General features: G+C 40.3%; 1 protein-coding gene across 3 annotated transcripts in view; it reads right to left on the bottom strand.

Annotated features, from left to right (window-relative positions):
• The window catches only part of atg5 (ATG5 autophagy related 5 homolog (S. cerevisiae)), a 50,506-nt gene that overhangs the window by 17,337 nt on the left and 18,084 nt on the right, over positions 1-15,085 (bottom strand). The window contains exons 2-7 of one of the 3 annotated variants that reach the window (XM_030102063.1): positions 14,419-14,757; positions 14,073-14,254; positions 12,999-13,126; positions 12,397-12,475; positions 11,859-12,021; positions 7,790-7,884 (exon numbers count right to left, since the gene is read on the bottom strand). In XM_030102063.1, the coding sequence (XP_029957923.1) occupies positions 7,790-7,884; positions 11,859-12,021; positions 12,397-12,475; positions 12,999-13,126; positions 14,073-14,180 (573 nt within the window). In that variant the 5' untranslated portion in view covers positions 14,181-14,254; positions 14,419-14,757. The remainder of the gene's footprint in view (positions 1-7,789; positions 7,885-11,858; positions 12,022-12,396; positions 12,476-12,998; positions 13,127-14,072; positions 14,255-14,418; positions 14,758-15,085) is intronic. The other 2 variants (XM_030102064.1, XM_030102065.1) reach the window with 2 other exon arrangements.

Genomic DNA, 15,085 nt, shown 5'->3' with positions numbered 1-15,085 from the left:
GAACTCTGAGACCGTCCATTGGCAAATTAAAATTCCAACCTCATTTGTAGCAGACATAATTTTCTCTGTGCTGGAAACGCACACCTGGGGAGGAGAAGCTCAGTAAATTATTAAAGGAGGCATGCTCGGACAGTCGGAAGGACTCGGCCATAGAGACGAATTTATATATTTGAAAACAATTCACTTCATTCTCCCTGTGTGGATATCATCTGGGAACTCTGCTTTCTTCTCATCTTTTTGGTTAACTGTAAAATTCCTGAAGGTGTAATTGTAATGTGTGTGATGGTCTGATAACCTTCCCAGGATGCATCCTGCCTTCGACTGTAGCCATCGTCAATCGGCTCCACGCCCCACGATGGATGTTTTAAAAAAAAAAAAAAAAAAAAAAACCTCGATTGTTGAGTTTACAGCAAAATTAAACTATCTGGAAAGTAGTTTTCATTAATTTCATGCAAACATTTCAACAGATTTTAAAATGTTTTGAGCATTTCTCAACACCACAAAGCGCACCGATGCTTTTTTTACATGACGCTGCACATATGATCACTAACAGTCTGTTCAAACCATGTTTACTGTGGTGCAACTGACTGGAATTTGAAAAAAAAAAGGTTGATAAAGACATTAATGTATCAATCATTGCTATCTAAGGGTTCATTTTGTATAAGAAGCTCTTCGTGAGTCATAACCAATGACATGTTTTTTTTGTTTTTACTTTGAAATGAAAAGGTCCCACAAAAAAAAAAAAAAAAAAAAAAAGCCAACAACAAATAATCCAGTCGTCTTTTTTTGTAGCAATACACTATTTCATATGGCTGAATGTTATGAATCAAGTCTTGGGAAGCACGAGAGCTAAAAATATTAAAAACCATCAGAACCTGTAAAATCTATTACTGTATTTTGCGCGGTTCAGGGAGGACGTAGCTCTCAAGTCTAAACACTTTTAATGGCTGTCATCTCAGATCTTGCTAACAACACTTATTTCTATTAGAATTAATCAAATTAAATTAAATGTGCTTGTACGACAAAAGTGTTTCATGGGCCGATCGAAGAGATTTTTCTCTTTATCCATTGAAACAAATAAGTAGCGCATCGCAAACAAGTTGTCATTACAAGACCAGTTCATCAGAGATGATAAATGAAAATGATTCTGAGAATGAGTAAACAGATTCTTGAGTGCATCTATAGCTCACACTGTAAAAATCTGAAGCACGTGGGCCTTGGAGCAGTCTGCCGTCGAAGCTTTTCCACTGAAAGCCATTGTTCCGCGACAACCAATTACTGTAAAAGCGGCGACGCATTCTTCCTCCGTACAGCCGGAGTATCACCTGTTGCCTCTGGCATGATTACGCACAACTGTTTCCAGCATTCCCATGTTTTGTAATTGTCTGTGTAGTCACCTCCTCCCCCTCGTCTCAGTCAGCCATTACAAAATATCTGCAGGGCAATAAACCCGCATTCTTCGAATCAGGCACCTTCCACAGCCGCGGCACCACAACAGAGGCGGCGGCGGCGGCGGCGGCAGCAGCAGCGTGGACCGCCTGCTCTTGTACGGTGGGGGTTGTGAGTAAGCACTGAGTCACGGAGTGGGAACAGAGAGGTGTACCTGTACGGCAACAATGCAGGCAGTCTTTACAGGGAGGATAGTAATTTTCACTTTCCGTGCAGCGAGACGGTCGGCCCCCTCTGGCTCTTTAAATCACAGAGTGGCGTCACTGCTGGGGCAGGAAGATATGGCTGGCAATCAAACAAGTGAGTGCACGCGCACGCAAACACACACAAGTCCTCAAGCGGAAGCAATTTAAATGACCAAGACAAATAAATGAATAGGCGCAGACAAAAGCAGAAGCGCACAAAGACAGATGTAATCCACAAAAACAAAAAAAAGTTGAAAAATATTGCAAGTATGCATCACTGAAAAAAGTCTCGAGTTAAAACCGTTTTTGATTTTTCTTTTTTTTTTTTGGGCCTAAAGTAACAAATGAAAGCTTATTTCATGCTGCCACCACAATTGAGAGATTTAGAATGTTGAAAAAAAAAAAAAAACTAAATGAGAATCAAATTCTAGTCTCAAAATGTCTTTTCTGATAGTAAAATATTAATGTGCCACAAACCAAGAGAAAAGGTTCAACTGTCAACGTATTCATTTACATTTTTTCGAGACACAAAGACGACGCACACTCATCCACGTACACACAAATGTGTTGTCCGTGCCCGTGAGGTGTCTTTGACTCCACGAGGAAAGCAGGCCAGACGGAAATGAGCCCTCTGTTATTTGGACTGAGTGTTGTCATTAATTCTGTCTGCATCAAACACGGCACATGTTATTTACACTAAAGACCACAATCTGGCTTTGAAGGACTCTGAGTGCGTGTGCGTGTGTGTGTGTGTGTGTGTGTGTGTGTGTGTGTGGAGGGGGTCCTCTTTCCTGCGTGGAAGGGAGTCTCCTGTAAAGTGGTACGGAGTGACTTCTGAGCGTGGAGCAGCTTTGTTTTCTTCCTCTGTGTCTGCGCCGTGGTTTTTTTTTTTTTCTTTCTCCCATCTTCTCCAGCTACTTTCTTCTCTCTGATCCGAGTGCCCTCGCTGGGTTTTGTTGTGTCATGTTTGGTCTTGTTACAACAAATCCGGATAACAGAATTCTAGATGTTCCAAGTTCACGCTGCACCTTCACATCTTCACAGGGAACTCAAATTATTTGCTTGATTCTTTAATGAATCTTTCTTTTTCGCTCATTTTTCATGTGACATTGGAAAATTTAATTAGCAGGCAAATCCAGGCCATTACTATAAGCCTTGTTAATCCTTTATAAAGTCATTGATTTTATTCATGCTTAGAAAAATGCACTATTTATAACTTCAAACCCCCCCCACAAAAAAAAAATCTTCAATAATCTTTAAAAACTGTTTCCACATTTTCAATATTCTAAAATTCCAGCACAAGTTGCCTAAATTTGGCAAATAACTGTTTAATTTTGCATTCTGTGATTATCTTCAACATACTACTGCTAGAAAAATATAAAGATATGTAGAAGTTACTGGATAAAAAGTTAAAACTGCAAAGTTTCAGACAACTGACAACAAACCTTTAAAAAAAAAAAAAAAGTCAAAGTGGCTCAGATTAACATTTCGTGATCCATATTTGTGTTTGCTCAGTTTTCCCATGACATAAGGGATTATTTAGTGACATTTAAATCGTAAATTCATTTTTTTATGTCCTGACAGGACAAAAACTAAAACAAACAAATGTGCATGATTGTTGCCAAGAAAAAAAAAAATCTCGAGTCATTTATGTTTTAGATATTTTTCTCCAAACAGCTCGTTAAAAAAAAAAAAAAAAAAAGTTCTCTGAACTTTGCAGAAAGTTCTGAACAGTGAAAGTAGCTTGGAGACACAGCAGACAGAAAACTGCCATTACAATGTATTTTTAAGATCATACCGAAATGATTAAGTTTCCATCCTTCTCCAGACTTTCCTTGGTTGTAAATATTTAGCAGTTTGTAAGATTGAAACCACACCATCTCCACAAAATCCAGTCTTTTCAGGAATGATGCTTATTTTTTCTCCGACGTGTTTGGAAATCACACACTGGGCCTGTAAAGGCTTTGATGCTGCAGTTGTCATGAAACCGACGCAGCTCATAAATGGCCTTGGAAACTTTCAATTCAGCCGAGGAAAAAAAAAAAAAAGAAGAAAACACTCAAAACTGGAACGGTCTGCGTTTCGTCTGCCCACCAGCACTTACAAGGTTTTACTGCTGCAACAAGTGCATGTCTGAGAGGGCGGCTTGTGTTGGTTGGCCTGCATGTTTCAGTCTGCCACTTTAAAGACTCATCTTTTATTACTAAAAACAAGAATGCTTTTGTTGGTGTGTAAAATGCTTTTTGTGTGTGCTGAGGATGTGAAAGTAAAAACAACAGTTATTTTTAAGCTTTGATTTTAATGCAAAATAAGAAGCTTTGAAACTGACTGACTGATTTCTTTCATTTGTGTGTCCCACAAAAATTAGATGCAGGCTAAACGTGAAGTCCGGCAGGTCTCGTTGGAATTAAAACACACTTGATAGTCAATCTTCACAACTGGAAATTACCGGCCGATACAGCAAGGGAAACGTTCTGCTCTTGAGAAAAGCTCACTGCCAGCTGTTCGGCTTTTCATGTATACAGATCCCCTTCTGTACCACACGATGACGGTTGACAGACTAATTAAAGATCAGAAACTAGAACTGGGCCGCAGTAAACATCGCCAGTCAAAATCGCACCAAGTCTGAATGATTTAAAACCAATCTGACCCTCTCTGAACAGGTGTGAATGGGCAGAAATGAGTGTGAACTGGTCTGAACTGATTTAGTTTAGTCAGGATTCTCGTTTTTGGTCAATCAGCATGGTTGACATTGTCAACATAGGTTTTCTCAGGTTTCCCTTGTTCCTGCTCTCCACAGACAAATGCAAACTGGTCTGATCTGGCTTAAACTTCTCCGATCAGATTCGAACTGGTGTGATCTGACTTAAACTAATCTGAACAGGTTCAAACTGGTGTGATCTGGTTTAAACTAATCTGAACAGGTTCAAACTGGTGTGATCTGGTTTAAACTAATCTGAACAGGTTCAAACTGGTCTGATCTGGCTTAAACTGGTAAGAACTCATTTCATTTTGTCAGGATTGTCATTCTTGTTTGACAGTCACAGCAAAATGACTTTTCTTAGGTTTGCCTTGTTCCTGGTCTCCAAAGGCGAACTGGCAAACTGGCCTGATATGGCATGAATTAGTTTCATTTAAATCAGGATTATAGTTCCTGGCTTGAATCAAGGTGGCTGTTATCATGATTACAGATGTTTTATAAAGTCTGGTTTGTTAAAGTTGTTCACAGACAAATGCAAACTGGTGTGATCTGGTTTAATCTGATACAATAAGGTTTAAACTGATCTGACTTGGCATGAACTGGTTTGGTTTATTTAGGATTGTGATTCTTGTGCTGTTCTCTGATGTTAATTCACATTCCTGTTCTACATATACTAATGTAATCTGGTTAGATGGGGAATAAACCAGTCTGTGTTGGTCCAAACTGGTATAAATCAATTTGATGGTTTTATCGAAACAATTTTCGGAAGAAAATCAGGAAGTTCTGAGGTGATTGTTGCCAGGTTAGCTTGCCTTCTGCTACCTTTTTTCACATTATTTGTACTCGCTTCTCTCAAGAGGCCCTAAAAAACTTATTAGCCGGACTTGGTGATGGTGAGGACGGCGTTTTCTGTTTGCTGTGCCATTAGACCAAGGCTAAGCATCCTGGCAATCAGTCACTTGACTCAAAGCAGACTGTCAACATGTTTGTGTCACAAAATTCCAGATGTTTTCCTCCTTTTTATTTCCCCAACTGGAGAGGATGATACTACTCACTAAACCGTAACATCAAGCTCACTTTTAAAAGTAGTCCCTTTTGTTCGGGATCTTAACTGTAATCCTTTTTAAAGCCATGTTTTCGTGAATTAAAAAAAAAATAAAAAAAACAATCATTTGTTTTGTGTAATTCCTGGATATTTCCAAACCCTAAAAGTCGCCAGATTAATTCTCAAGCCTTTTTTGATCTGCATTGAAACCCCCCAACACTTGACTCAAAGTTCTTTTTCCCCTGTCTGGCTTGCAGCAAGCTAATGTTTTCCAGGCGAGAATCAGTCGCTTATTCATCGTTCTCCCCCTACTTTTCTTTTTTTTTTTTGAAAGCTCTCCAAAGGGACTTTTTTACCTGAGTCAGGATAAAGCTACAGTGGGTTAGAGGAAACAACCGGCCCGAGGGTGCTTGGCTGCCGCCACCTCTGTAACCCGGTCTGAACCCTGAGGCTCGCCCATTGGCACCGCTTGGGTCAATGGAATTGCACACAAACATGATGGAGTCAGAGGTATCAGATATACCGGAACGAATGATTAACTTCTAAAGTGCACCCACGCGATAGACGGGATCCCGCACGCCACTGACAGGCGTTGCTATGTTGGTTCACATTATTTAGGGATTTTCACCGGGGGCCACAAAGGCATGAGAGAACATTTAAAACTGAGAACTCAGGAGCAGAGTTCAAGAAAGCACACATATTTGACCCCATCATCTCGAGACGCAGAATCAAATATACATATTTGAGTCTGTCTCTTCATGTTTCAGTCAAGATAATAAACAGAGTTGGTGTGATTACCACACCTTTTTAAGAAATCTAATCATTTAAATATAGAAACCCTATTTTTACCTCCTCAAAGAAGAAAGGAAAGAGACCTAGACGCAGACACTTACTCATGTTGTGCGGAGGCGAGTATCATGACACGAATAATGCACGCCGGATTGGTTTTCATGGGCAATAAAACGATAGAAAACTAGTAATTATTTCTGGGCTAGAGTTATGATTATGTTAACAAAAGATGATAAACTCCTCAGGTGTACAGGTGTGAGAACAGGTGAATCAATATTTCCATGTACTGACGCTGCAGGGTGCAGATCTGGGGCAAACCCTGACCTTTTTAAGAGTCGACTAATGGGAATTTCAGTCATTGAAAAGAAACAAGGGATCAATGGAATCGCTTTCATCACATTTACCCTGTCAAATATATGGTGATTCATGGAGGACGGCTCCAGATAGTAGAGAAGTTGAATCGTGTTGTAAGCTGATTCCCCTGCTGAGGTTGATTTTTGTACAGACCTCTGGCTCCATCTACAGGACAAACTTCAGCATTGTTCATTTTAATGGATTTCAAGCAGTTTTCACACTCGAGGTGCTGAGAAAATGGAAAAGTTTGCACTTGGTTTTGTCGGATGAGCTGAATGCAGTGCAATTTCAGACTTCACTGGAAACTCATAGAAACTGCACCAGGAATTCCTTGACACCTTTTCAAATATACTCAAATTGTGTTTTGTAGCGGGCAGATTTATACTTCCACAAATGAGCTGGACTAAAGCATAAATGTCACCTGGGTTTGTTACATGCCTTGAATTGCTCGCACAAACTACAGGGGAAATGCGTCAGAAAGTACCAACTTCAGGATTGGACATGCATAAAATTAAAGCCCCTTAAACAAGGCTACTGTTCAATGAAGGCTCCACTACTTTCAGTACATTTATATTAAAGAAAACTTAAGTATAATATGCAAATCAGGCTGATAGCGCAGTAAATAAATGAAAATGCACTACTCCTTCAGAACAGATGGGGCAATAACAGCAGGACTCAAGTTATAGAACAACGATGCCATAAAAGCCGAGGAGAGGCCAGAATCCTCGTTTGACGGACTGTAAACACAGATGAGTTTCAATCTCAGTACGCTTTATGGCATTGTAAACGGGTTCGCTGAGACAACAGCAGGAAAGAGACAAACTTTAGTAGCAGGGCGTTTCCGAAATACCAGAAATGTTCGAGTCCTCCATTTGATCAAAGCACAGTGGCGATAAAGAAATAAAAACAGATGACATACAGCTGGGGTTTTGGTTTTTCCCCTGCAGTAAAAAAATGATAAGGAAGGAAGGCATTTAATCACATCTCTTCAGCACTGAAGACTTTTAGAAAGTCCTAGTCCCTACTCGCACCAGGGTTTGAATCCCTCCCCACAGTCTGTCTATCTATCCATCAGCTGTAGAGCTACATGTGGCTCTACAGCTGTTCATGTCTGGCTGCCAGAAATTAAGAATTGAATGAGAATTCGCTCACATGATGGGCGTACTACAAAGTGTTGCTTTAATTTAATTTTCCAACATAAATAATTTGTGAATGTCTTTACTAACATCCACTGTGTCGACCTCTATTTCCCATGCAGCGTGTTACCTGGTATATCCTGAAGGGGATGTATCTGAAGCCTCCCTCCTCGGTCGGATATTCCATCAGCTTCCTGTTCATCGCCCAGAACTGGTCAAACTTGTCTGGAACGAGACAAACACAGACGGATAAGTCACAGAAAAAAATCCCAGTGACTGAACGTGTTCTTTGCCATGATTCGTTTTTCACTACACAATAAATGCATTCTCAAATTACATTCCATTTCACAACATTCAGAATTAACCTTGCAATATTTGACATTCTTACAACTCAGTGATGAAACATTACAACGAAAAGCTTATCTTCCACTGAACTTATATCATGTTTACTTCTGATTTCATCACAGTGATCACTATTTAATGCCGTTTCAGGGTTTTCCCTGCGAAATGAAGTTCGGCTCAGACGTTACTTCAGTGAACGTTCGTGTCGTTCTGTTGAAACGATTAAAGCCAAGAGACACTTCTGGAGTCTCAATATAAAAATCAGCTTTCATTTCGTCAAATCATTTTAAGACATTTTGAAACCACTAATAACGCCTTATCTATGTCTAGATAAATAAAATTCACAGAAAAATATTTGACATGTAAGAATTATAAATTAAATTGATTGTCAAACAGTTGTTTTACTAACCTATCTCATTTGTAAGATATTTTTTGTGTTCTAAATTGGTAGAGGTCAACTTCATCCTTTTACCATCACTGCATGCTAAACAAATAGGAAAACCTTGTGTTTTACAGTGTATTCAGTTTTTACGAGCCAGTCAAAGTTGGTAAGTTCTGTGTTTTCTGTGTCTTTGGACTCAAATGTTCCCCGTGTGGGAAGAATCTGCCAGCTGTGGCAACTTCATGTGTTTTTCAGGCATTTTATTGGAGCTTGAACCAATTCAATTCAATGGCAGTGTAATAGCCATTGAATTCCTGTCTTGGGCTGGAATACCCCAGATTCAGTTCGTATGATCTGTGTGAATGGGTTTTCTCTGTGTAGGTTTACGCACGCCGAACAGCCTGCCGGTGTGAATGTGACTGTTTCTGCTTCGTGATCGACTGTCGACCCGTTCAGGATGTTCCCTGCCATCTCCCACAGTCGGCTGCAAGGCTTAGTTGGATAAAGCGGTACGGAGGATAGATGGAGAATAAAGAGGAAAATCCCCGATGCTTAAAGCGATACTTCAACATTTTGGGAAATTGGCCCATTTAGCACAATTCATTAGTCATTTCGAACGGTATACTTACTTTTTTTGTGAGGGCGAGCTGTTGTTTATTCAGAGGTGAGTCGGGGAAGGTTTTCGGGACGGACACAATGGAAGTGGACGGTATTTTGGTTCCCCCTCGTCAAACTCATCAAATACACAATCCAACAACCCCAAAACACTTTGGTGGGCAAATTATAATCCGCACATTCACTACGCTGTGGAACACCAACAAATAATATTGTAGCGTTACGACACTGAAGCAAATACTGGGAACTACTTTTTCTTTTGAGATCACTACGCCCAGACAAGTAGTTCCGTCTTAGCAATCTTCGCATAAACAACTCAATCTGGTAATTTTGCATTAATATTTCACAGCGTAGTGAATGTGCGGATTATAATTTGCCCACCAAAGTGTTTTGGGGTTGTTGGATTGTGTATTTGATGAGTTTGACGAGGGGGAACCAAAATACCGTCCACTTCCATTGTGTCCGTCCCGAAAACCTTCCCCGACTCACCTCTGAATAAACAACAGCTCGCCCTCACGAAAAAAAGTAAGTATACCGTTCGAAATGACTAATGAATTGCACTAAATGGGCCAATTTGCCAAAATGTTGAAGTATCGCTTTAATCCCAGCAGGCAGCGAAAGCCTGGTGAACTTTTTATAAACTGGGGGAAAATCTGCCGTCTGACTGTGATTCCCTTCAGCTGGATGGAGAAAGCCTTTGTCAGACGCTGGAGCCAATCCTGGCTGACTCTACAAAATAAAAGAAGCAAGACTTACCCTGTATGACGTACTGTCACAGTTTAACCATTTAAAATGAAACTGAAATAACGCTTCTTCATGTTTTACAGAGTGTTCTGACAATGAAGAAATAAATAAATAAATAAATTATATTCAGGATGCATAAAGGGGGATTTAAAGGCAAGCTTTTAAAAGGTGCCATCACCTTTTGAAAGAAGGTTCAGACTAATATTCTGTCCACAGGTGGTGCTAAAGTTAAAAGGTTCCCATAGAAAAGTTACAGGCATTTGTTTTTCAGGCTCGGGAAATCCAGAAAGTCCCTGCCTGAACATCTGCCTCATCCAGCATCAGCATATCAATGGACGCACCTTTCAAAGTTACAAACACCTGTAATAAAATGTAAAACCGCCCAAATGTGTTGTTTAAACATATCTATGGACTCAATATAGCATGTTTTCATTTCATTTATATTCATGAAATCTTGTTTAAAAGGCAGCAGAGATCTTTAAAGAGTGTTGATTCTGTCTGCACAGGTTTATAAAGACCTTCTCACCTAATTTTGCACTACCGTTTAGTTTACATATTTTCTAAAAATTGCACTGTTTCTTTTATATGTTATCTCAATGTCGGCCTTCTCTGTGGACAGCAGAGAAATAATTTCATTGTCCAGGGAATAGAAAGACAATAAAAGTGAACTGAACGAGCAGTGAAGTAAAATCCTGAAATGTTCTACATTTGCTTGCTAAAGTGAATTTGTAACTTTATAACTTTTGGTCACAAGTAGCAAAACTTTGTTTCATAAAGAAGTGACTGTACAATACAGTGAAGCTCGAGAATTAACTAAATGACCCAGAATATATTTTCATAAAACAGAGATTTAATTATTTATACACATTAATTCCAAATGGTTTCTGTGTGTGTGCCTATGTAAGTAACCGATCGATCACACTCATCAATAACTCTGTATCGCCTGCCGGGTTTCAAACCTTTCACCTCTTCACGTCTGTTGTTTTTCTCCAAAATGAAAGCTGGAGCTCTCTCTGTTTCTGGTCTGTTTTGGATGTGAGAGTTTTACTTGAAGTTTTATCTCTCAGTTTCATGTGAAAGGCCCACTCCCTTCTCTCCGGATCAGTCACCAAGTTTCATCTTAGCTCCCTTCACTGCAGTTTCAGGACTTAAACCAACACCAAACACTACAGAGCGCCGTCCATTTTAGTGTTTTTCACATATTAGTTGAAAATATAAGTAAAAAAGAAACAATCAGGAGATGGAAAAACATGCAAAAGTTTAACAACCGAACTTTTGGGTGCTTCGGACTTTATTCGTATCAAATGTTACTGTGTTTTTTAATACTGGAGTTCAAGAAAGTTCTGATGAGTTTCTGTCAGAGTTTATTTTCCAGTTTTGATAGTTTTCACCGACTGAGGCAGATTGAATGGTTCAATGAAAATACTAAATTTATGCTGGAAAAAAGGATTTATTAATAATAGAAATATTTGCAACAATATTTACAGTTTGATTTAGAAAACTCTGCATTGTAAGAAAAAAAAATCACCCAGATATAATTAAATAAAAGAGAGAAAGACGTGTTTAGTCCGGACTGAGCTGAAGTGTTTACAGTCGCCCTGTTTGATCAGGCTGAGCTACAGTGACTCCAGGAATCTCTCGCTACACGCTGGGCTTCTCATTTCAATACAAGCACGAGTTCGACATGTGTCCGTTTGGCTCAACACGTCCTCATACATCACACCAGGGCGGTCCGCCCCGCGGCCCCCAGCCTCACTTACACACTAATGTGATCAAAACCAAACCGGCAGCTGAGAAATCATTTCAAAGACTGCTGCGATCAGACTAAAGTGAGATGTGAGAGTGTGAGAGCCTGCATATGCATGACAGGTGACTTTACAATGCCTTCTCCATGCGTGTAAAAAATACTGATGCAACTTTCTTTATAAGTGGAGAAGAAACGCAAAATTAATCTCCTTCACTTAAATTCATTCATTAAATAAAGACAGATGGGTTCCAGTGGTGCACAGAATTGTATACTTTCAGTGTGGAGTTTGCATGTTCTCCCTGTGTGTGTGTGTGTGTGTGTGTGTGTGTGTGTGTGTGTGTGTGTGTGTGTGTGTGTGTTGGGTCTAACCGTTCTGCAGGCCCATCCACAGCTGCTTGTGGTCCTTCTTCTGCATGTCGTTGACCACTTGGCCCTTGTGCTTCAGGGCGTCGGCCTCCTTGATGCTGGACATGAAGTGAGCCTCGATCACAGAGTTGGACGGGCAGTGGAGCAGGTCACTATCTGGAAAATTCTGACGCGCAGACGCAAGACAGCAAGTCATTTGAAAATGGATATTGATCATTTTTGGAAGGCACTGAGGTAAAGAAAACAACAAAATAATGAAGTTTCATCAGTTAAAAAATATGTGAAAGTTAAATTAAAAGTATTAGAAAAAAATTAAGTCCATGTAGGATTGCATATTTAGACACACATCAACATCATCAATCATTTGAGCTCACATTTGTCTATCTAGTCATTTTATTCTAATATTTCATCTGTCTTTCTGTACCGCCTGCTTCTTTCATGGTATCATAGGCTGCTGCTCCCTGACTTAACATCACAGAAAATGACAGGAGAAAGAAAACTCTGCAGCCCAGGTGACGTACACACGCATACTGGCTCTTACCTTAAAGTGCACAGTGATGCTCCAGGGTAAAACTGTATTAGAAGCATGGAGGTCAAAGAGAACCCCAATTGGATTGTGCCTGAGTCCAGGAAATAAGAAGAGAAAGCACAGGAAAAGGTCATCAAGTTGATGTTATCGGATTATAATAATTATATGACAATTGTTATGATGGAAATTCCCAAAGTGACATTTTAAATCCATTAAGATGAATTATTAGAGTGCAGAGAAAGCACAAATCAGCAAACACTTGCAACCTTTGGTGGTTTGATGTTGATTTTAATGCAGTGCGAAGCATAAACATTCATTGTCTGCGTTGCACTGCTGCCCCCTAGTGGTTAAAGTCAGTGACTACATCCTGTTAATTTGTTTCACTTGACATCTGTGTGCAAGAAGGTTTACATAGTCAGGAGATATGAATTCTTCATTTATTCTCAACTTAACACCTTAATACAACATAACAAAGCTGCCTGACTTCCTGAGGGCAAGGGTGAAGCACTTTTTAAGCAAAATCCTCTCACTTTGATGCAATTTATTATTGGAAATTTGAAGAGGATCACAGACAAAATTCAAATAGAATTCATGCTTTCTAAAATTCCCCTCACCATTTGAGTGGCGTCCCTTCGTACTCGAACCACATCTCCTCCACGTCCTCGGTTCTCATTGCTTTCAGGAAGTGTTTTTTCACCTTGTCAGTTACCAGAGTTAGGTAGCTCACTCTGGGCAGCAGGAGCTGAAAGGGACAAGAGAAAGGAAGACAGCACAGTTACTCTGTACTCAGCTCATTTCACTTCGCCTTTTCACCACAAGTTACCCACATGTAACTTATGTGACGTAAAGCCCACACTAATAACCAAAGTCTGGCGAGGGTTCCAAACCAACTATCTGCTCCTTACACACCAGACTTTAAACCTGAAAGGCTCAGTTAAAAACAGATGACAGTCGATGAGTCGTCGAGTTTCCAGCTCACTCATTTGAAATACAGCCTGAACTTGCTTCACAATGCATATTTTGTAGGAAAATACTTGTATCACACTTTTAAGACTTCGTTTCATGACACTTGTGAAGAAAAATTGAAAATCCTCAAACAATTCATTGAAAATCTGTCATAAAATTTCCTGCTGTCTTCAGACATTTTATAGCCAAACTTTTCAAAATCTTTCATTTTAAAGGTTATGTTGGTTTAAGGCAAGTGGAGCAGTGGTTCATGTTCTCGCACCAAGAACATCTGGATCGAGATTTTGATCAGGCCTTTCGGGTGGGAGTTTGCATGTTTTAACTGTGCGTGCATGTGTTTCCTCCAGGTATTCCAGTTTCCTCCAAAAGTCCAGAAACATGCATGTGAGGTTAACTGGTGACCCTAAACTGTCCGAATGTGAGTGTGTGCGGTTGTCTGTCTTTCTGTTAGTCCTGTGATGGACTGTCAACCCATCCAGTGTGTAAAAACATATTGCTCACAGTTACCATTGACTGTCTCCAGCAATCCTGAACAGGATGTTAGTTGCTTTATTTTCGAATAATTCACTGCACTTCACTACTTGCGAATTGAATGTCCTTTAAAACTTTTACTCCATGGTGTAAAAGGTATTAAGAGTTACACAATCTCGGAGATTTGCTGACATATGGTAAACAAATCCTGGCTTTCTCACCGGTTTAGCAGCCATGTGAGCTGAACTTACATAGTAGGGCTCGGCCTCTCTCTCTGTAGCCTCATCCTGGCTCAGGGTGAAGCAGGTGGGTATCCGCCCAAACCACACGTCTCTCAACACGTCCTTGTCATCTGCCATGCTGCTTCTGCTTCCAGTGACGCATAAAGAAGAAATTCCCCAAGACACAGGAGTCCCAGTCCAAAACCAGACTGCTGTCAACAACAGAAAAGAGCAGGAACAACTTTCAACATCACAGCCCAGCGTGAACTAGCAACATCTAGTCCAGTAGCTCAAACACATATCAGTCTAATAACACCAGGTACAAGGTTACAGGAGTTATTACTGAGTTATAGTTCAGTAAGATGAAGCAACTCACCTTGTAGACCGCCAAAGTAACTCAAACTACGCAGCTGTAAAGCAGAAACTGACGTTAGCTCGGAGGCTAACAGGGCTAACTTAGCGTGGTGAAGAGTGTTTACGGTAAACAGACGAGCACCGGTCCGGGCAGCTTCCGGTGGCGTTATCGATCAGGAGAGGATTTCGTACCGGACACACTCGGTGATAGGTGAGAAACAGCCTTACTTCGTGACGATATTTAGTTCTGAGGTTGAATGGAGAGAGGGCCGAGCTGTCGGTGTTGTCATTCGCTGCTGTCACCGGAAAAACAGCTGAAACGAAGCGGTGAAACAGCGACTCCTGGCGGCGGCACCCAGCACTGCAACAACAGCACAGAGCGAAAATTAAAACAAGTGTTTTCAGGGTTATTAATAAACTTTACTTTAACTCAGATGGTGAAAGGATTATTGTGATCTACAACAGCAGACTCAATGGGGCTCCGGCTTACTCCAAAGATTCCCCAATTACAAAATAAACAGATTTATTCATTTCACTGTAATTTTGATTTCTGTCACACTAAACGCAACACATTCATTTCAAGACATTTTGTCAGAGAAAAATCCAACAATTCCACATGAACTGTCGTTAGCAATGGTGGAAAGGAGGCATTCTACAGAACCGGACTCAGAGGTGGTGACTTTCTGCTG

Source organism: Salarias fasciatus, chromosome 11, assembly GCF_902148845.1.
Source record: "Salarias fasciatus chromosome 11, fSalaFa1.1, whole genome shotgun sequence".
NCBI classification, from domain to species: domain Eukaryota; kingdom Metazoa; phylum Chordata; class Actinopteri; order Blenniiformes; family Blenniidae; genus Salarias; species Salarias fasciatus.
Note: the sequence above shows the minus strand (reverse complement) of the source record. Positions and strands in the feature narration are given on the sequence as shown.